Source organism: Electrophorus electricus, chromosome 6 (genome assembly GCF_013358815.1).
Source record: "Electrophorus electricus isolate fEleEle1 chromosome 6, fEleEle1.pri, whole genome shotgun sequence".
Lineage (NCBI taxonomy): Eukaryota > Metazoa > Chordata > Actinopteri > Gymnotiformes > Gymnotidae > Electrophorus > Electrophorus electricus.
In genome coordinates this window covers 29,242,034-29,262,033 of record NC_049540.1, presented here as the reverse complement: position 1 = coordinate 29,262,033, position 20,000 = coordinate 29,242,034, and the positions used below count along the sequence as shown (strand labels likewise).

The window sequence follows — 20,000 nt, the reverse complement described above, 5'->3', positions numbered from 1 at the left end:
AGTACATGCGTGTGTCTGTGTGCTGAGGCGCTGACTGTGTGATCTCCAGTGGAGGCGCACACACTCACCGGAGACTGCACAGCATTCAGCCCAGTGCGTTAACACTGTTCGCTCATGCTCGCGCTCTCTCTCTCTCTCTCTCTCTCTCTCTCTTTCCAAGGCAGAGATTCCTAACATAGATTTCTTCCTCAATTAGCCTCTCACAGGCCTTGAAGAAAAACACTTTTGTTGTATTGCATTCTTTAATAAACTTTAACCAAGGGGCAACTATGACTCACCCTTATCAGGTCTAACCACCACCGATGACCTTAGGATCGTGACACGGGCCCAGAAGGCCCTCCTCATCCTCACTCTTCCTCTCTGCCAAGTCCATCCCTCTCTCCTTCCACCTGGATTTTTAATCTTTTTTTTTGCAAAACGAAGCAAGAATGTCATTCATAATTTTTAGATTTCTATTCTGATCATTATTATTATGATTGTATTATCATGCTTCTTATGAGAGTTGCTGATATTTGTACTAATAATCTGGTTTACAATTTTAGAAAATGTTATCAAAGAAGGGGAAAAAAAAACCCCATTGGGCCTGGCTGTAAAAAACAAAAAAAAAAAAAAAAAAGAAAGAAAGAAAGAAACCCAGACAAACAAAAAATAGCATGAACACAATATCAGTGTCACTGTGTTAAGAGACCCAACGTGGTAGTTGTGCTAAGACACCTGGCATGAGCGTATGTGTTGTGTTTTGAATGGACTGCGCAGTCCTGATGAATCTTAGTGTTCCCCTCGACTAAATGAATGTCTTCACCAAATGGGGAAGATGCATGTAAATGAGTTCAACACGCATCACAGTTGTATCATTCTCATTATGCGCATATAAATGCTGTAAATTTGTTTGGGAGGTGGGGTGGGGCGGGGTGGGGTGGGTTGGGGGGCTTTTTAAATCCATCACTGTATGTATGGAAGCTTCTCCAAGTATTAACATGAAAGGCAGGTTGAAGATGTGAAAGTTCTGACTGAACTGAGAGAGCTGCAGACTCTTAGAAAAAACACTCCCATATCTTTTATTTTCATTCTTTTTTTGTCATTTGTGTATTTATTTGTCTTTCATTTCCATTCTAAACACCACTGAAGCTGTACGGGCACTTTAACGGGCGCTCACGTGAATCGTTAAGGGCACTTTAACGGGCGCTCACGTGAATCGTTGAGGGCACTTTAACGGGCGCTCACGTGAATCGTTGAGGGCACTTTAACGGGCGCTCACGTGAATCGTTGAGGGCACTTTAACGGGCGCTCACGTGAATCGTGAGGCTGGCGTTTCTCGTATTAACTTGAATGTGACTTGATCTTTTTTCCTGGCCAGTGCGCACTAATATCTGGTGCAGCATCTAGTCTGTAAGCCACCTGCTACTGTTCTACCCTGCATCAGTCCTGGAGCACGGCTTTGAGATGGCGCTACAGCAGACCTCCTTCACAGCTGCTCCGTGGTCAGTTTTGCCACGCTATGTGTTGGTGCAGAGCAGGGGTAAAGGTCAAACCTGACTCTGGATCAGCGCTCTGGGAGGCGAGCGCCGCTTTTTCTTACTGATTTTTCTCTCCTTTCTGTTCCCACTGTGGTTGAATAGATTTGTGATGATATTGTTATTATTATTATTATTACTCTTTTGTAGGGGCCGTTGTTTTATATTGATGGGGAATGTTCGCCTGTCTTATTCCTCGTCCCTCGAGCTCTTGTGATTCGTATAAATCGATTCAAATTAAACTGATAAATAGAACCGCAGTTGCTCGTGTGTTTATTAACCCATGTGTACCAGTTGAATGCGAGTGCTTCATACCCCGTACGCACACTGATACCGTGTTTTAATATTGCCAGTGCAAAAGCATGCTGTGTTCGTGACAGAAATGAGGTGACATTCCTGTAATGGTCATATTTGATTGGGTTGTGGAGTACAGACAGTAGTTAACGTGCAGTAGTGAAGCAGGCAGCCAGCCGTTCTTAGAACGGGAGCGTGCTCAGGACTGTTGTGCGGAATGATGTAACGCCACACACCGTGTGAGGAGGCCCTGGCCTTGCTGAGCTGGCAGGTTGGGATGTACTGTGGCAGGCTCCACAGGCCGACCCTCGGGAGGTCAGAGGCCATGTAAACAAGGGCTCCACTAGTCTATCAGTGCTGGGTTCAAAGGGTGGGGGGTGGGGGGGGGGGAGTTTCTCTGAGCTCAGACCTGTTTCGTGTAAAGCGCCTGTCGCCGTTACCTGTTAGCAGGCCAAAAGCGCGCTGCAGGTGGACAAGTCTCGCCCTCGTGCAGCGCTTAAATGACTCCACGGATATGAAGCATGTTTAGTGGGCACGCGCAGATCAGACCCATCCTGTAGTGTAGAGGCTAGTGTTACGCATGCAGAAAAATGATTACATAAAGTTTTTCTTTAATAGCATATTTTCCCTCAGTAACACCGATCAGCATTATATTGCTTTTTATACTGAAAGTCTAAGGTAAGCCTATATGAGATATTTCAGCTTTTTTTTATATATATATATAGATCCTACTTTTAAATACGCACCCCCGCTGACATTTTGGACAATTTAGCCTTCATTTCCCCGGTACTCAGCATGTCACTGCACGCGGTGAAGGGAACTCAGTTCATTCACACATGTAATCGCGCGGTTATCGCGTTCAAGGACGAGCAAATAAAAGCGGTCCGGGTACTTTATCACCCTCGTGTCAGCCGCCGTAAACAAGTCCCGCGCCACATTCCTCCGTGCCGCGTGTGCCGCAATCACGTGAGGCTCGGTAACGCAGCGCGAGCTAGGCCACGCGGTGGCGCGGGCTCACGCACTGTGTGTGGAGTTGAACGTCTACCTAATGCATTTGATCTACTTTCGCTACATGTTTTGTTTACTTTAAAATAGGTCGTAATGTATCAAATATATGATTTTATTACTCCTTAACTAAATGAATCAATACACAAAAGGAATAAAATCTGTAGTCGTCCCACACACTGGTGACCACCTCCAGATGTTGTCCAGTAGACGCGCTAGTGCGAGTCCTGTTCCTTCCTCCTGTAGTTTACTGGAGCTCAGCAATACTGGTACTTACTACAGCATAGTATACAGCGTGTTGGTATGTTGAGGCATCACTAATCTTCAGAAATCACTTGTTTAGTGTTTTGTGATATATTTCCAATGTGAAATAAATATTAAACCAGGAAAGTGGGTTTTCTCAAATTAAGCTCTTAAAATGTGCTGTGGTTAATGCAACCCTGTTATCAATACTAGAAAACCGAATAAGTCAATTAAACCTTGTTTTAAATAATTGATCATCATTTAGTGAGGAACAGTACCGATCACATGACATTTCTGACATCAAGATTTTCATTATGAGTTAGTGTACTTTTTTTTCTATCACGAACTTAGTTCAAGATTATTTTTACTAAAATGTTAAAGTAACACAGGTGAAGGCAAGGTAACAGGGTTGAGTGGAGAATGTTCTGATTGTAATCTTCACAATTTTGCACAATGTAAATGTATAATAATTCCAGTAATAGGAATTTCATTCAGTATGTTTTACAAAATTCCTTTAGCATGTTTGTAATACGATCAAGAATGTTTCTCAGGTGTAAAACGCATTACATTTGTAACATACAGGAAAACGTTTCATATCATTTAACTGAGTAAAATGTGTATATATATATTAATGACCGGAACCATCCTCAACAAAGCAGCATCGCTTTGTTACCATACCATTACGAATGTGGTTACTATTGTTACCATTTAGTAACAACAGGTAATATGAATCAGTTCTGTTACACTATACTGCAATTAAAGATCCTCAAAGAAAATGATTAAAGAAGCAGCAGGTGTGAAACACCTCCAAGTCTTCCCGGAAGATTCTGTCTTTGGCTTTTTAACGTGTGCCCACGGTGGACAAACTAACCCTTACTGGTCTACACCAGACCTCCCGGTTCCAGTTCAAATCTACCATATGCTAAATCCATCATACTGAGTTTGAGCAAAATGGTCTAAATTCAATCTAAACCACATGCATCCTTTCTCTGAAAATATCATAAACGGCTGGTAGGTTAATGTAGTTATAAACCTTATTGACAACAAACGTTAATGTGTTTTTTTGTATGTAAGATGTTAGTAGATTTCTGTGCAAGTTATAGAATGTCAGTCACACCTGGTTTGAGCCCAAGGATGCTCATAAGGGTATGTGGTACCAGAGCAGCCAGGTCAAGGGTCAATGATGTAATCATATCACACGACCTGAGACCCTGTTCTGGACACTCAGCAGAAGAGAGAGGCAGAGCTGTCAACCAATCACCATTTGGTGGTGAACTGCATTCATCAAAAGGGGTTTCGGCTGGATAACCCTGGTAAGGAAGGCCAGTCTTCCCAGTTACCTAGGAGTGCTTGGGGAACGTCTGGAGGATCACGCCGTGAGAGGTGATTTCAGCTGCCACCTTCCACAGGACTTCAACCAAGTGTAGAGTCCACAAAAACAGTTAGTGAGCCTGAATCGAGCGTGTTGACATCCTTATTCTTCATCTGTGGATGAAGTCACCATGTAGTTACAAAGCTGCATGGCAACAGGGCAGCAGGAGGGGATGAGAGCGGATCAGAGATGTTGAAGTCACTGGACAGGGCTGGGGTTGTGTGGTCAACACACCTCTTCAGCAGCGAAGGGAAAACGGGTACGGTGCCCTCAGACTAGCACACTGGAACTGTGGTCCCTATATTTAAAAAAGGGGATCGCTGATAAGATCTAAGTATATCTCAGTCCTTACTGCGTCTGAGGCGTTCACTGGATGCTGGGCTGTGCCAAGGGTCTCCTTTGTGTACAGGATAATAAGAGTTCTAGAGGGTTCATGTCTGTTATTTGCAGAGGATGAAATCCTCTTAGCACCTACTGAGGTTGACCTTTGACACTCATGTGGGCACTGGAGTGAAAATCAGCATCGCCAAAATCTGAGGTCATGGTACCTCATGGTATGGAAAAGAGTTGAATGTTCCTTTCAGGTGACAGAATAAAACATGGCTTTTGCAGAGGAGTTTAAATAGCTCAAGATGTTGTTCATCAGAGATGGAGAAAAGTACCATTAGATTGACTGACCGATCAGATCCACAGCAACGTTTTTGCGATGTCTGAATCTGTGGTGGAGAAGCAGAACCTTAGCCCTAGGATGACGCTTTCATCCTCACCTGTGGTCAGGAAATATGGTTAGTGACCAAAAGAATACGATCGCAAACCCAAGCAGCAGAAATGAGGTTCCTCTGCAGGGTGGCTGGAGTTTCACTCCATGTTAGGGTGTGGAGCTCTGCGGTCCGCGAAGGCCCTTGCCACTCCGGACTGAGAAGAGCCAATCAGGGGGTATCTCGTACTACCTGAGAGGACCAGAGGCCCAGGGGCAGAACAGGGCCAGGTGGAGGGCTAATATCTCCCAGCTAGCATGGGAGTGTCTGGGTGCCCCACAGGAGGAGCTGAAGCATGTCGCAAAAAATAGAAATGTCTGGGTTTGTAATCTCAGCCTGCTACCACCTCAACCATCAACAGGAAAATCAGAAATACGATGACAATGTATTTGTAAACCATAATATCATCTGAAAAAAATGGAGACCGCTAAAGCCTGTTACTACTGTGCCACTCTGTTACTCAGTAGCTAGAAACATGGCTGAACAACCAGGCTAATATCAGCTGGTAATGAGTAAAGGTAGAAAGTGAGGGGAACTGCCTTCCTCCTGGTCGCGCTGCTGGGAGGTGAGGAAACGTCCTGCTTGTCATGTGACTTGTTACATTTCCTCTGCCTTTCTCAGGGCTGATGAGTTTCAGTAACAAGTTTGCACACAAGTTGTGGGAGAAAACTTAATGGGATAATTATTATTACTCAAATTAGAATAACAATGCAATTAGTCTCTTCATCCTTAAATTGTATATATCAGTCAAGCCGCACAAAAATTGGACATAACCCTTTATTTGTAATATTATTTTTGACCTGAAAGATGATTGCCAACAAGGTGAGGTGAGAGAAAGCCATTTTTAGAGTAATTGGCAATTTGAAAAATATTTTAGACACTTTATTGCTAATCTTATGTGCATTTTCTAATAAGACAGTTACAATTTATATTGCAGTTATTTTTTATAGTTCAAGTTCTTTTTTATAGCTCAAATTCTTTGAAAATGTGTGATGGGCCAAAAAAAAAAAGATTTATTCTATTGGGGGAATGAATATGTTAATTTTTACATTAGTGTGTTGGTACTGGATTTTAGTGCACACATGCACACACGCTGTTCATATGTCTGTCTGGCTGACATCCGCTGTTAGTATTCAGCCAGACTCGTATTTAGTGGAGCGGAGAGAGGGATCTTTCTTTTTTTGTCATTTTCCAGAAGGCCTGGTTTGGGTGAGTGACCTCCTCTCCACGGCGAGCTGATCAATAGCACTCCCAGCTTATCTCTCTGTTCCCTTTACTGTTTGACTAAAGCCACTCTGACCACATAAAGGGACGCTGAACCAGACGAGCGCGATCAGCAGACTGTCCCGACGCCCGCCTGGATACTGGACGCACCTGCGCTGAATAACGCGCTCTCATAGACTTTACTGCAGTGTGACAAGTGTCGAACATTTTTGAATGAAATGGGATATCACATGGTTTATTTACAAATCGACAATGTTGTTTTTATTATTATTTTGTGAGCACAAAACTTTCGCAGAGACCAGCAGGCTTGGTGGAAGCCATCTTTGAAATGGGGATCAGTGGTGAGTTTGAAGTTTCATTTAAAACATGCAGCATAATTCAATCTATAGCAATTACTAAGTCACCTCTCTAAAGAAAGAAGATCAAACCACACACAGATATTTGCAGATACACCAAGAATCATTCAAAGCACATACATATTTTGATATAAACATGTATATATGTAGGTATTGTAACATTTTTGCGTTATCATACGTTTTATGTAACATTACAAGGAAACGTAGATGCAGGCGTTGGTTTCAGGGGGATTCCAGAGACTTCTGCAATGTTGTAGTCTTTCTGGAGAAATATATTCCAGCAGGAGTAAAGATACCCGAGGTGGGTTGTTTCAGGACACCCCCGCCCCCCCGAGTCCTCCTGACACCAGATTGCCATCTGGGAGGTTCGGGGGGAGGGAGCGTGTCAGGTGTGCTCACTGACGCGTTATCACCTGCTCACTGTCCATGTTGGTTCAGCTGGCCATCGAGCTGAACAAACCTGAGAGGCCAATTCTGCTTCTAAATGGAGTTACAGTGGAACTGTTGTGTGTGCCAATGGAAGAGTAGAAAAAGGAAAAGGGCTGCTAAAAAACTGCTCTGAAACATACTATTACATTAAAATGTTTGGCCTCTTTTTAAGATGCTTTTCATAGGTGCCTGTCTTCATTCCTTCTGCTAAACTCTCTGCCTGCGTGTTGGTCCTCTTCTCCAGCGGATCACCTGTCTGTCTCCAGGCCGTGGTTGTCTCCCTGCCTTCCGCAGCTCTGGAGTGTGACAATGGTGTTTGTGTTGTATGTAATCAAACGCCATTCTCACACTAAACACCTACGGCGGGGCCGAGCAACACCAAGGACTCGCTGCCTTCCAGCTGGCCGTTAGAGGGACAGGAAGTGAAAGACCCGTGGAGACCAGGCTTCTGTGAGCTGTGTGTGTGTGGAAGTGTGAGTGTGTGTGAGATTTTTCATGGGGGAAAGCAGGAATGATAATCATAATGATTGTGTGTGTGTGTGTGTGTGTGTGTATGTCATGACATTTTGCTTTTAACTTATGATTTTCAATGTCCGCTCTGTATTTGCACTTCTTCACTGACCCATATTTACATTAACAGATGGCTCTGATTGGTTGGCCAATAGCACAGCAGTTTATCTAGAGGGATGAAAATAGCTCAGTAATCCTGGATGTAGGTATGAAGTGTATGTACACACACACACGGCTACTGACACGTATCTGTGTTTCAGAACTGGTGCAGATGGGCCTGAATCTAGAGTGGTCTGCCTTGTTCTCATTCTGTTTGACATACTTCGTATGCATGTATGCGTCTACAGATCAAACAGGTCCAGTGAAATGTTACTACATTCAATTAAAAAAAAAACAGGACAAATAAACAAGATCCTAACAAAGGTTTAATGTACAAGAATCGTTCACATTTATACACCAAAAAATAAACACATCCGTTTCTAGCAAAGCAACTTTTCTGAACCGATCAGAGATGTTCCACGCTGCAATCGGACTCTCGCCCACTTTAGCATGGCACGTGGTCCACCTGCAACTTGAACTCCAGAAAAACAGACTCCGCTTCACTGGGAGCAACTAGACCCTTCAGTCTCCTCTCTAATGTAATATGGTGTGTCCCACAGCAAGGACCATAGCAATAAACCGAACTGGATGAGACGCAGGGTTTGGTTTAAGGGCGATGAGCGCGGGGACGTACGAGGTAGATCATCACGGAGGGTAAACTGTGCAGGTGGAAACCCCATTACCTCCTTCCCCTTGTTAAATGCCACAGCTAATCACCGCATGTCACATGGAAAATAGCTACAACACGGCCACGCATCAGACTGCTCCTGATTGATTGCGGAAACATAGCAGAGGGGACAGTCTTCACATTCCTCCTGAGACAGGCTGACAGCTGAGGTTGAATCTCAATGCCATCCCAACTCTCCTCTCTCTCAGGTGAAAGTGCTCCAGCACAGAATATCAGAAAATGAAAAGACAAAAAAACTAGAAAGGATATGTAAAATAAAATTAGTTGTAACTAAGTATTTATTAGAAAAATATGTACACCTTCATATTAAATAATTGTAAACTAAATGATGAATGTTCGCACTCAAACATCTTCAAAATCTTGTTCATTCTTCAGAATACTGAACCTCAGGGTCGGCCTCAGTAGGTACTGGATATAACGCTATAACGTCCCGTTCTGGTGGACGTTTGGTGCTGTGTGCAGGTGTTGCCTGCATCAACATCGTGACAAGCGAGCCGATAGAAACCTGGGGTGTAGCTTTTTTTTTGCTTTTCTTTTTAAAGAAAGAAAAAAATACCAGCTGATTCTGTGCAAGTCAGAGGTCAAACCAAACAATACAATAACACACAGGTGTCTGAACTGACACAATGGAGTGAACCAACTTCCTAAAGTGCAAAATTTATACATATCAAAATTGCACTGTGTGATGTGGCATGGAGGGGTTAGGTTCCCCTTGTAGAGGGAAGACTATAACGCTTCCTCCTCAACGCGCTCTCTGGTCTGGTACAAGTTTTAGAAAATTACTCTGTGACAATGTTTACTGTAAATAGCATATAGAAAGCAGAATTAAACTCTTGGACAAATATTGTTAAATTCTCTACAAAACCCAAAATGCCCAGCAAAATATACCCATTCGATGCTCTGCAAGTGAAAATTAACAGATAACAAGCTAAACTTTCATGTTTTTGAATAAAACCATCACTGTTTAGGAAAGTCACACACTTCACATTACACCTGCACATCCACGAGCCTCCTGTGTCATCTGTCATAATGTCATTAGCCAATCAGAAAGCCCCTGATGCTACTCCACAGCATTATGAAGGAACTACCCCACCCACTGCGAATGTCCGACGTTCAGGGCTTCTGTCCAATCAGGATTTGCCCTTGAGAATTGAGCCGAAGGGCTGTTTCTTGGGCCCGGGCTGTGGTTTGACCTTGCTGGGCGGGGCCACTGTTCGTTTGGGTTTGGGTTGCAGGGAGCTGAGACCCAGAAGCTCACAGAACCTGTTGCACTGGTGCAAGGCCTGGAACTGGTCGATGAAGGATGTAGAACAGTTGCCTTTGAAGCCCTTATAGCTGAAAAACAGATTTTTATAAGTAAATATTACTGAGCTTCCAAATCTCTAATTGTATGTCAGTTATTTATCAATAGTTAGTAGTTGTATTAACCCACCCTTTCTTACAGGTGGCAATACCAACATCTGTGAGTTTCATACCAACACCTGGGCAGAAATGAGAATAATAATTAAGATTATAAACATAAAAAAATAATAATAATTCCAATGTTTATATAAACACTGTGGAGAGTGCATGAGTAGGGAGTCTTGATAATTATATATAATTATACCATACACTTTAAATAACTCCTCAACCAAAGTGCCATATAGTGCCATATAGTTCCATATAGTGCCATATAGTGTGCAAACCAGCCTGCAGTATTGTGCAGGTGCAACAGTGCTGGCAGATGAAATGAAGTTGGAATGAAGGGTTCACCTTGCATGTCAGTGACCAGCAGGTTGCCTTCAGTCTGCTCGTACACCCAGTGCTGGAAGGTGCAGCATTTCTGTCCCGACTCCGAGTCCCTGCGCGTCAGGTTGATCTCTTTGCCATCCTTCACCGAGTACTTCACAAAGTCCCCAATCAGCTCCTCCTCCAGCGTGGCGTACGGGACCATGCTAGATGGACGGTGCACCAGGAAGATGGGGATGATTCTGAAGAGGAACCACAGCAGGGTTTATGTCCCTCCTGGCTATCCATACAGGGCACAAGCACGTAAAAGGTCAATAAGATTCTAAACAAACCAAATCATATTCATGCCACTTAATCAACTACACCAGCGAAATATGTAGCTATTTAAAACCGGAATAGTCCAAGCCTGAATCTCAGTTGGTTTCTGAATCTTTGTACTCACTCTGGGACCTCGCCGAACGCCTCGGCAGATTTGGCTATGTCTGTGTAAGCCTTGATATATTCCCTGGCAGTGTTCTGCACAAAACACTCCTGAAGGAACATACCACAATGATAATTAGTTCCGAGTGGTTCTCCAGCTGGTATGTAATTCAGCTTCAGATGGTAAGATCAATATTCAATAAACACTTTCACATTTAGAGCATTTGACAGACAGCTCCTTATCCAGAATGACTTACGTTACTTGGAAGCCTGGGACTTCATACTTGTAACTACATGCTACATACGGGAACATGTATGTAAATGTGTTCTATGCCACTCAAATCTACAACCTTGGTGTTGCTAGCTCATTGCTCCATCAAGTGAATATCAAACCATATTACAAAATACTGTATCACAAATCCTACAGTCTGGAGTGGTCCAGTTTCCTTTGCCTAAAGAGCATAATTCTCAGAGCAGAGAGTTTGTTTATCTGTTTGTCAGTATAAAGAGTACAGTTTAATTTTTCTTAAAAAAAACATTCTCCAGATCAGAGAGGAGTTGATAAACTGTTCACACCTCCACAGCCAGGTCATAATTCCTCTGGGTGAGTTCCTCGTTGTTCTTGGTGCCATAGCTGATGGAGTTGTGGACCTTTAGCACGCAGGGATGCCCCGGGCTGAATCCGGACACCACGCCGGCCCTTAGGGTGGCTCGGAAGGCTCTGCGATGCATGCCCTCACCAAAGTGGGTCTTCTCAGTCACTATGCTGGCGGGTTGGTCCTCCCCGAAGTACTGATCAGTCAGGATACTGTCCTTAAACAGCAGAGGAGAACAGTGCACAGCCTCTTCCTCACCGTCCACCTCTCTACATTCAGCTTGTAGGAGAGAGAGAGAGAGAGAGAGAGAGAGAGAGAGAGAGAGAGAGAGAGATGGGGGCAGTTTAATTCTAATTCTGTGCAACTTCAGTACAAAATCACAAACAATAATACAGAAGGAAAGAAACTATCAATGGGCATATTAGAGCCGAAGATCATCAAAAAATGTACGCTGAGATTATGCTTTTATTTCAAAGAAGTGAAAAGTTATTTTGCATCGATCTTGGGGTGTGTTAGCCACAGTTTAGGGAGTTGAGGCATGGGCTTACCTACTGTATCATGGCTGGGAATGACGAACTCCATGAGAACTGAGAAGAAACACACAAGCGAAGGGTTAAGCTAAGACAAGGCCACTCACTGTTTCCACCGACACCTGACAGCCCCTAGCCTCTGATCTGAGATCAGGTGGTTTTTCTTATCCAATGAAGGTTAAGGATGACTGACCCCAATCAGAAATCAGAAATTCTAATAATCAACCAGTAGAATTACAGAGTAAGTGTGCTAGACAAAGCTCTGTTTAAGGACCTTATGTCCTGCCCTGATTTTGTAACATTCAATAACATGGCAATAATTAATTAATTCTGCCGGATTGAGCTAATTAAGATGATTTAGCTAATTAAGGTGATAAACCCTTTGCAGGATTTAGATTTGTTAATGTTCTGAACCTGGAGTGTCCACTCTGTGTGGGGATGTGGAGCTGAACTGAGAGCAGAAGGGTTGACTCTCAGTGCTGGACGCATGCGGTCCCAGAGTAAGATCAGGGATTATCACATTTGTCACATTATCCCATTCAAAATTCCTAAGAACTTCCGAGACAAGCAGCGATGGTGCAGCAGTTGTAGAGGTGGAAGAGGGGAAGTTAAACTCGGGTCTTACCCTCCGAGGTGAGGTGGTACTCGCAGGTGCACACGGAACCCAGGAGGCTGGACAGAGCACAGCGGTACCTGCCCAGATCCTTACTGCACGCCCTCTCAATGGACAGAGTCACACGGCTGTCATCTCCCTCTCTACAGGGATGGAGAGACAGAGAGAAATGAATGAGAAATAGACATATAATCAGTTCATTAAATACCTATAAAAATACATAATCAGATATTTATTTAGAAGCTACGCTGACCCCTGGTAGAGCGCCATTGAGCATGAGTAACGTCACATGTCTTGTTCTCTGTAATCATTCCAAGTTTCCAATGAACTTTCCTCTGTATGGCCCTTAATAGCTGGAGGTTTCTTGCACAGCTGATAGAGTCCACCTCTAATAAGGTATCTAATAAGGCCATGTCTGAGGCCATCTCTAATAATGTGTCTAACAAGGACATTTCTGAACTCAACAAGTTGGCTTATCACCTGACATTACATACAAACACAAGAACTTACAAGTGCTTTTTGTAAAAACATAAAAAGCCAAGAGGCTCCTAATCTTGAGGGCGCTTTGACACATTGTAGCTGTGCTAAGATGTTGGTGAATCATTCTGTTATATAAAACATGAGCACGGCAGCACCTCTGAATCACCACGGATGCTTAGTCAGACTCCTGCCAAAAACGCAACAACTACAACAACATAAAACAACATAAAACATCAAATACTGCCACCAAGTGGTTAAAAAAGTTTTCTCCTGGTATGGCTTGAAAAAGCACTCTACAGAAATAATGTTAGACACCTTCACACATCCCCATCAGGAATAGCAGAGACACATCAACAGCTATCTCTCTGGCTCTGAGTTCTCTAAGAACGTGAGGAACATGTACATTGATCATCATGTTTGCAGTGATTCCAGATCAGAGCGTCGGTTTCTTCAGCGCGGCAGAGGAGGTGCAGCTGTGTCCTGCCACTGTGCCTGAGAGTGTACAGCGTACACACTCTATGTATAACTGGCAGTGAGCATCTCAGAGAGGGCAACTGGAAGAAAACCCCCTGACATGGGAGCAGACGCACTACCAGACTGATAAACATATAATATGACTATATCATAGATGACTTATAAACATATGTAATATCACTATCAGAGTGATCGGATGTTCTCACCTCCTCTTCTCCTCAGACAGCATGACTCCTTCCTTGGTCCATGTGATGGAGGCGTCTGATGAGACCGGGCTGAACTGACACCAAAGAGAGATGCTCTGGGCGTCGCCCAACACCGGTGCCACTTGGATCTCTGCCAGCACACGGGGTTCTGCAACGACAGGACCCAACCAATCACGCAATACTCAGTTATTCCTCATCTGGAACAAAACACTGAGGAAAATATTCAATAACAACTCTACCCCGTACTGAGATTCATATAAGATTCATATATGCGTCTTTCAGTGGGACCAGTGAAGCTATGTGGCTTTCCGGTACCTTCTTTAGGCGTCTGAATCTTCTGTCTGACGACGTCACCGTGGGCCCTCCCAGATCCTTCCTCGTTCTCCTTCCTCTGCCGGAAGATCGTAGGCAGCTGCGGCCTCGTTCTGACTGAGATGCGTCTCCGTTTGATGATGTCATCATCCTGAGCCTGGGGCGTGCGGGTGCTGAGTGGTTCTGGGCCGGCTGCACTCCTTCCCACCACGGCGACGTCAGGTCCAATCGCCGGGGTCTCGACGGCCGCACTCACCGTGGGAGTCGGTGGCAACGGCGGGGTTGCCTTCTCTCGAGCGCGGCCTGCTTTTGGCGGGAGGGGTGTGGCCTCGCCTCCCTGGGGCTTCCCCGCCTCGGGCCTCACAGTACTTTCCACAGCCACCGGGGCGGCGCTCTCAGCCTTATCGTGCTTCTTCTTCTTCTTCTTCTTCCCCTGACACTCGGGGGTCATTTTCTCTTCCTTTATGGCGATCGTCTCTATGACAGTGATGGTGCTGACCGGGCTGCCTTGGGCTGCGAGCGGCTCTGCTCGCGTGCTCTTCTGTGTCGCGGCCTGAGGCTGGAGCTGCTGATTGGCTTTCCTTTGCCGGTGTTTGGAGCGCGTTTTGCCCTCGGACGACGTCTTGGAGGTCTTGTGAGGCATCTTGGCTTTGTGAGCTTTCTCGGAGCAGGGCTTCACTTCACAGGGGGCTCGATTCCCAGACTGTTCTGCTCCTCGGTTGTCGGGGTCCTTCGTAAAGTTCACAGTGCTGTCCAGGTCTAGAGTGACGTAGGCTATGCGCTTTTCTTCAGAGACCAGAAATCTCTTGCCCGTGAGTAAGATCAGCCTCGAGAGTTCCGCGCTGATGTCGTCGGCTTCCTTCCCGATCTCCTTGTCTTGAGAGGAAGACTCTTCCGAGGATGAGGAGCACCTGTGCTCACAGCACGTCCCGGACGACTCTCCTCTGCGTGCTGGCTGGCTCTGGTGAGCTGTGTTCTTCTCGGGAGCTCCTGACAGCGTTGGAGCTAAAAGTGTCTGTAGGCTGGCGTGCGTCTCTTTCAGCGGAGGACTGAGGAACGTGGCTCCAATGCTGACCGGTACAAGCGGCATAATAAAGGACGTCTCGCTAGCTCTCCCCGGCCCCTGGGGTGACCCCGGGTCCTGTGTGTTAACACACTCGGTTTGAGTCCCAGTGTGTGATGTGCAGTGGTAGTTCCTCTCTGCGACGCGCGTGTGTGTCGGGTGCTCAGTTTCCGAGTCAGGGAGTGTATGCGTGTGTGTCAGGTGTTCTGTTTCCAACTCAAGGTGTGTGCGTGTGTGTGTGTGTAGCTGGGGACTGCATCTGAGATTCTGCTCCTCTTCCCACCCAGGCTTGGAATTCCTGTCGCTGGGGTAAGCTGAGACTCTTAAGGGCCCATAACTCCCTTCACCATCCTCCTGGACGCCTGAAAGGAACTGGGACGTTCTGTCTTCTCGCACTTCCCAGAGTGCATCACTCTCCAGCTAAAGGGAAAAACATTCAGAGAAGGTCAGAGAAACACTGAAAGATTAAAGAGCACGCATAAATGGCAAAATCATAAAAGTCTTTTTTTAATAAAACGGCTTGTCTCGGATCAGCTGAGCTAAATCGGTTCTGCCCGTGTGTCACTTGGTCCGCCCCGTACGCGTCCCAGATGCTCACCTTCTCCTCTGTGTGTGTTTTCCGTCATTTATGTACGTACCTTCGAGTACCGGGCCCTTGTGCCTGATCCAAACACTGGCCCGCGTCCCTGCTGGCCTCAGAGAGGCACATGCAGCAGGAGAAGGAGTTCTTTACTATTATAAGCTCCAGAGGGCATCGTGACCCGGCGTGGCCCGGCGGGAGCCAATAGCGGGTCTCCTGCCGGCGCCGAGCTCAGAGCGATTGGTGAGGCCACCGTGTTTGGACACTGGGAAGTAGTTTGTTGGGGTCGTGTTTCAGCCAACAGCTGTGCTGTATTATTCACCCTCGCCCAACACCTGCTGCTTCCTCCTCTCTGGCTGGATGCCATTATCATGCAGCCCTCTCTAACGTTGGGCTATTTCTGTTTATCTGTGCCCAGCCCACTGCCGTGTTTCTCAGCCTTCTGTTTCCTCGCCCATCACTGTCAGTCTTGATTTGCAAATGTCAGTGAGAGAGACAGAAACCAGGATAGTTGGGGTGTGTGTGTGTGTGTGTGTGCGTGTGTGCAATGCAAGCATGAATGCATGAAATGTTTGTCTCTGTGTGCATTGGTGCATGGGTGTGTGTGTGTGTGTGTGTGTGTGTGTGTGTGTCTGCGTGTTTGCCTGCAAGCATACAATGTGCATGAGTGCGATAAATGGATAGAAAAATGAGATCCCGTGTGTGAGTCTGTAAGTGTGAATTCTAGAAACATTTAATACTGCAACAAACAGGAGGCAGGGAAGAGAGAACAAATGAACAGCGAGAAGGTGAGCAACAGAAAGGTGTATAGACAGATAGATTATCTATCTATCTATCTATCTATCTATCTATCTATCTATCTATCTGTCTGTCTGTCTGTCTGTCTGTCTGTCTGTCTGTCTGTCTGTCTATCTATCTATCTATCTATCTATCTATCTATCTATCTATCTATCTATCTATCTATCTATCTGTCTGACTGTCTGTCTGTCTGTCTATCTATCTATCTATCTGTCTGTCTGTCTGTCTGTCTGTCTGTCTGACTGTCTATCTATCTGTCTGTCTGTCTGTCTGTCTGTCTGACTGTCTATCTATCTGTCTGTCTGTCTGTCTGTCTGTCTGTCATGTTTATGTCTCCATGCCTGCATGGCTGAGGTCTTATAGTGAATTATGAGGGCTGGTATTAAAGTGTCATGCATGATTGAGGTCTGTGTGAGTGTGATAATAGGAAAAGTGACCTTCTGTAAGTTCTGCTATGACTATGGAGCAGATAAGAAAGCAAAAAACTGAGGAAAATTGAGTCAATTTTACACTATTTAGCTACAAATGTACCGTAGCGCTGCCACGTTATCAGGCAAAAAAACATCAGAAAGTATCTGACATTAGAATCAGTCCACTCCATATAGATCACCTTATCTTAAAACATAGAATAACACATAGCTTAGCCCAACACTTTAGCCTATATTAATCTACCACATAGCCCACCTTAGCCTGACACACAGTCTACCTGAGTCACCCAGACAGCCCACCTGAGTTCCACACTGGTTTGTTAGTCCTCCTGTTGTGTAGTCATCCATGCCAATCTGGCTCACAACCTCAACTTCCATCTTCCCCTCATTCAGAGCGTCTGCAGGTTCCTCTGGTGAATGCTGACTCTCGGCTGTGTGTGACTGAGCATGGAGACTGTCATCGACGTCCTTATCTCCTCTCTGACCGAGCCCCTTCGAGTTATCTCCCTGGGACAGACTCCCGTCCCCGACTCCTGGCCCACTGTTGGAGGGTCTGCGTGGTCTCTCCCTCCCCACCTCGTCTCTGTCCTGGGAGACCATGCTGCACCGTGGCTGGCCTTCATCAGGACAAGAGCTGCTCATCTTGGAAGAATCTTCCAGAGGGAAGGTCACGGATGGGAACCAGTCGGAGAGAGCGCTGGCCCAGCTGTCTGAGGATGACCAGCTCTTTGCTGGCGGCACTTCCGGGTCACTGGCCCACTGGCTAAACGCAGCTCCTGTCCCTGCATGGAACGGTATGGTGCAGGTTCTCTTGAGACAGGAGCCTGCAGATTGTCGTGATTCCAAAACAGAACCCTCATCCTCCTCACGTGCAAAGAACTGGCAGGCATCCAACCAGAGCTCATCACCAGGGAGCTCACTGCTGTAAGTTGCCTCTCTCACCTCTGAACGATGCCCCTCCTTCCCTGCGGAGATGCAGTCCACATCCCAGACAGCTGCAGGTGTGCGGTAGGGGTCTGCTGGTAGCAAGACTCTCTCGTCTCCCCCACTAACTGCAGGGCTTTCATATGACATGTACAGGAATGCAGGGACGAGGAGAGGGCAGCTGGAGGTTTCTTCACTCTTGCGCACCGCTGGGTCACATCCGCGGAAAGCTGATGACTCGGAGTGGCAGATTGTCCGCGTGGAGGGCTGCGAGACTGTGTCGGAGTCTGGCAAGGGACCTTCTGACTCACACATCTCTGATTCCACCATGTCACACTTCAATTCCGCTACAAGACCCAGTCGAGGCCGGGCCAAGACACTCTCCGAAAAATTAACGGCCGTGTCGGACGAGGTGTCCTGTGGCGAGCTTTTCAAATCTGGAATTGTGTGATCTGAGATGAGGGTGCACTCATCACCGCACACTAGTGTGTCGGTCGTACTGACGTCTGCTGGAGGAGCTGGACGCGTTAGCACCAGTGTGTCACTTACTACCTCAGCCTCTATCCCCTCAACAGCAAGCCCACCCAGAGGTCCCAGAGTCGCTGAAGCTCTGGGCAGCACATCCACGTCATCCAGGCTAGAACTGCCCCCAGTCAGGTCTCGTCTTATGACATGACATGGTTCAAGGTCAGAGTTCAGAACAGCCTCCCACGTCACATTATTTATGCTAGCGGCTCTCCCGCACTGTCTATTAGGACATAGTCAGTGTCTGGGGTAGCTGGGACTAAAATGCTGCTTATTTTAGAATCAGTGGTGTACGCGATCTCTTCAACGACACAACAGATGTCAGAGTCAGTGTTGGCACCAGTCACAGGGCCGCGTTCAGAGTCTGTCACCCCTACGATGTGTTTTTCATCGGAGCTACAGACAGTCTCACCTCTCATATCTCTTATCAATGAAACAGTCTCACTCTTTTCTGGCTTCTGCATTTCACAAGGCGTGTCTCTTGTAACATTGCTCACTATTGGTTCAGTGCTCCACACACTCTCATCTGCCACATCAGTTACTCCAGGAACAGTACAAGAAGTGATCTCCCCAGTAACACTACTCAGCACAAGCTCACTGAGTGTGCTGTGTGCACGAGCACCTACCCCAGGGTTAGTGCTACAAATCCCCTCCTCTGTGATGTCACTTATCTCAGAGCGAAACTGTGAGACAGTGAGACTTGTTTCTGGGTCAGCATGGCCTGCAGGCTCCTGTGTGATATCAGCTTCGTGTTCAGTCCCCGTCGTTACGTCCTGAAGGGACTGCCCGGTGGACTCTCCGATGACATCCTCCGAGAGTGGCTGGTTCTGGCTTTGCATGGAAACTTGTGCGTATGAAGTGTTTGTTTTGAATGCTGGGTGTCTGGGACATACACCCTCATTCTGAAGGACACCAGTGTTTGCAACAATGGATGTCAGGTCCGTGTGTTTCTGGGCAGAGCAGCTCTGTATCACAGTCTCTGTGGTGTCATCGCCATGCTCCGTTTTTGATGAAATCGGACTTTGCAGGATGCAGCTAGACTTGCAGTCCTCTAAGTCCCCCTGAAGAACTCCACTCTCAGGAACTACAAGTCCCATGATGCTGCTGTTACTCTCACTAGTATCATTTTTAATGTTAGTTGTAGGATTGAATCTTATTTTGGTACCTTCCTGCTTTGTAACTTTATCACCTATTTGGCTAGAAACACTTGGATTACAGACATCCTCAGTCTCAGTGCCAGACTGGGTTATGTTAGCCTGCTCAAAGTTTAAGACATTTCCATCATCCCCTCCTTCCTTGCTAACTCTGTCCTTCTCCAGTGAAATAATCTGAACAGGAATCTGCACTAACACATTTCGCAACTCTGTTCCCTTGTGCATGGTCTCTGTCTCATTCTGTACATCAGTGGTCTGAATGTCCATGGTCTTGTCTCGGCTTGGAAGTGGTGTTGAGGCTAAAGCATCGGTGGGATCCTGGTTCGCCCAGGTCCTTCCTGGTTGGAGCTGAGCGAGCGAGGCGTGAGACTCCAGGGCTTGGGGCTTGGGGCCATGGGGCTCTGGACACACAGCAGGGGCAGCAGCAGGGGGTACCTCGATGGTACACGTGTCCGATGTCAGCAGGTCGTCTGCCATGCCTGTCCTGACCTGATTGGCTGACAGCCCCTCACTACTAGCCACAGCACAGCTGTCACTGGACAGGAAGCAGGAGTGAAGAAACACCAGAAACAAACACCAGATATGCAAAACTGAAACAAGTGACCATTATTAGGGAAGAGTTTTAATGTGTGGTGGGTTTGACACTGGCATGCTTGTGCCGTGCACTGTGGGCAGTG

At 46.3% G+C, this 20,000-nt stretch overlaps 2 protein-coding genes across 9 annotated transcripts in view; one reads left to right on the top strand and one right to left on the bottom strand.

Moving 5' to 3' along the window:
- nedd4l (NEDD4 like E3 ubiquitin protein ligase) overlaps positions 1-270 on the top strand; it is a 60,559-nt gene extending 60,289 nt beyond the window's left edge. For all 8 annotated transcript variants that reach the window (XM_035527656.1, XM_035527655.1, XM_035527652.1 and 5 more), the window contains one exon: positions 1-270. This exon is cut by the window's left edge and continues 226 nt beyond it. The gene's annotated coding sequence lies outside the window, so the exon portion shown is untranslated.
- A 7,842-nt stretch (positions 271-8,112) lies between these two features.
- alpk2 (alpha-kinase 2) lies at positions 8,113-18,052 on the bottom strand. The gene is made up of 10 exons (XM_027021579.2): positions 17,021-18,052; positions 13,855-15,334; positions 13,540-13,687; positions 12,392-12,522; positions 11,785-11,823; positions 11,217-11,515; positions 10,663-10,751; positions 10,245-10,462; positions 9,925-9,973; positions 8,113-9,827 (listed from the first exon to the last, which is right to left on the bottom strand). The coding sequence occupies exons 1-10, from the start codon at positions 17,972-17,974 to the stop codon at positions 9,623-9,625; spliced, it is 3,612 nt and encodes a 1,203-aa protein (XP_026877380.2). The 5' UTR covers positions 17,975-18,052; the 3' UTR covers positions 8,113-9,622.
- Between the last annotated feature and the right edge of the window lie 1,948 nt (positions 18,053-20,000).

What these genes read in the sequence shown, in the direction of transcription:
- alpk2 (XM_027021579.2), bottom strand. Translation starts at nt 17,974, where the DNA reads ATGGTGGAATCAGAGATGTGTGAGTCAGAAGGTCCCTTGCCAGACTCC. An exon ending in ATTATGACCTGGCTGTGGAG is followed by an intron (nt 10,752 to 11,216) that starts GTGTGAACAGTT and finishes ATGTTCCTTCAG; the next exon opens with GAGTGTTTTGTGCAGAACAC. An exon ending in ATTGCCACCTGTAAGAAAGG is followed by an intron (nt 9,828 to 9,924) that starts GTGGGTTAATAC and finishes TCTGTTTTTCAG; the next exon opens with CTATAAGGGCTTCAAAGGCA.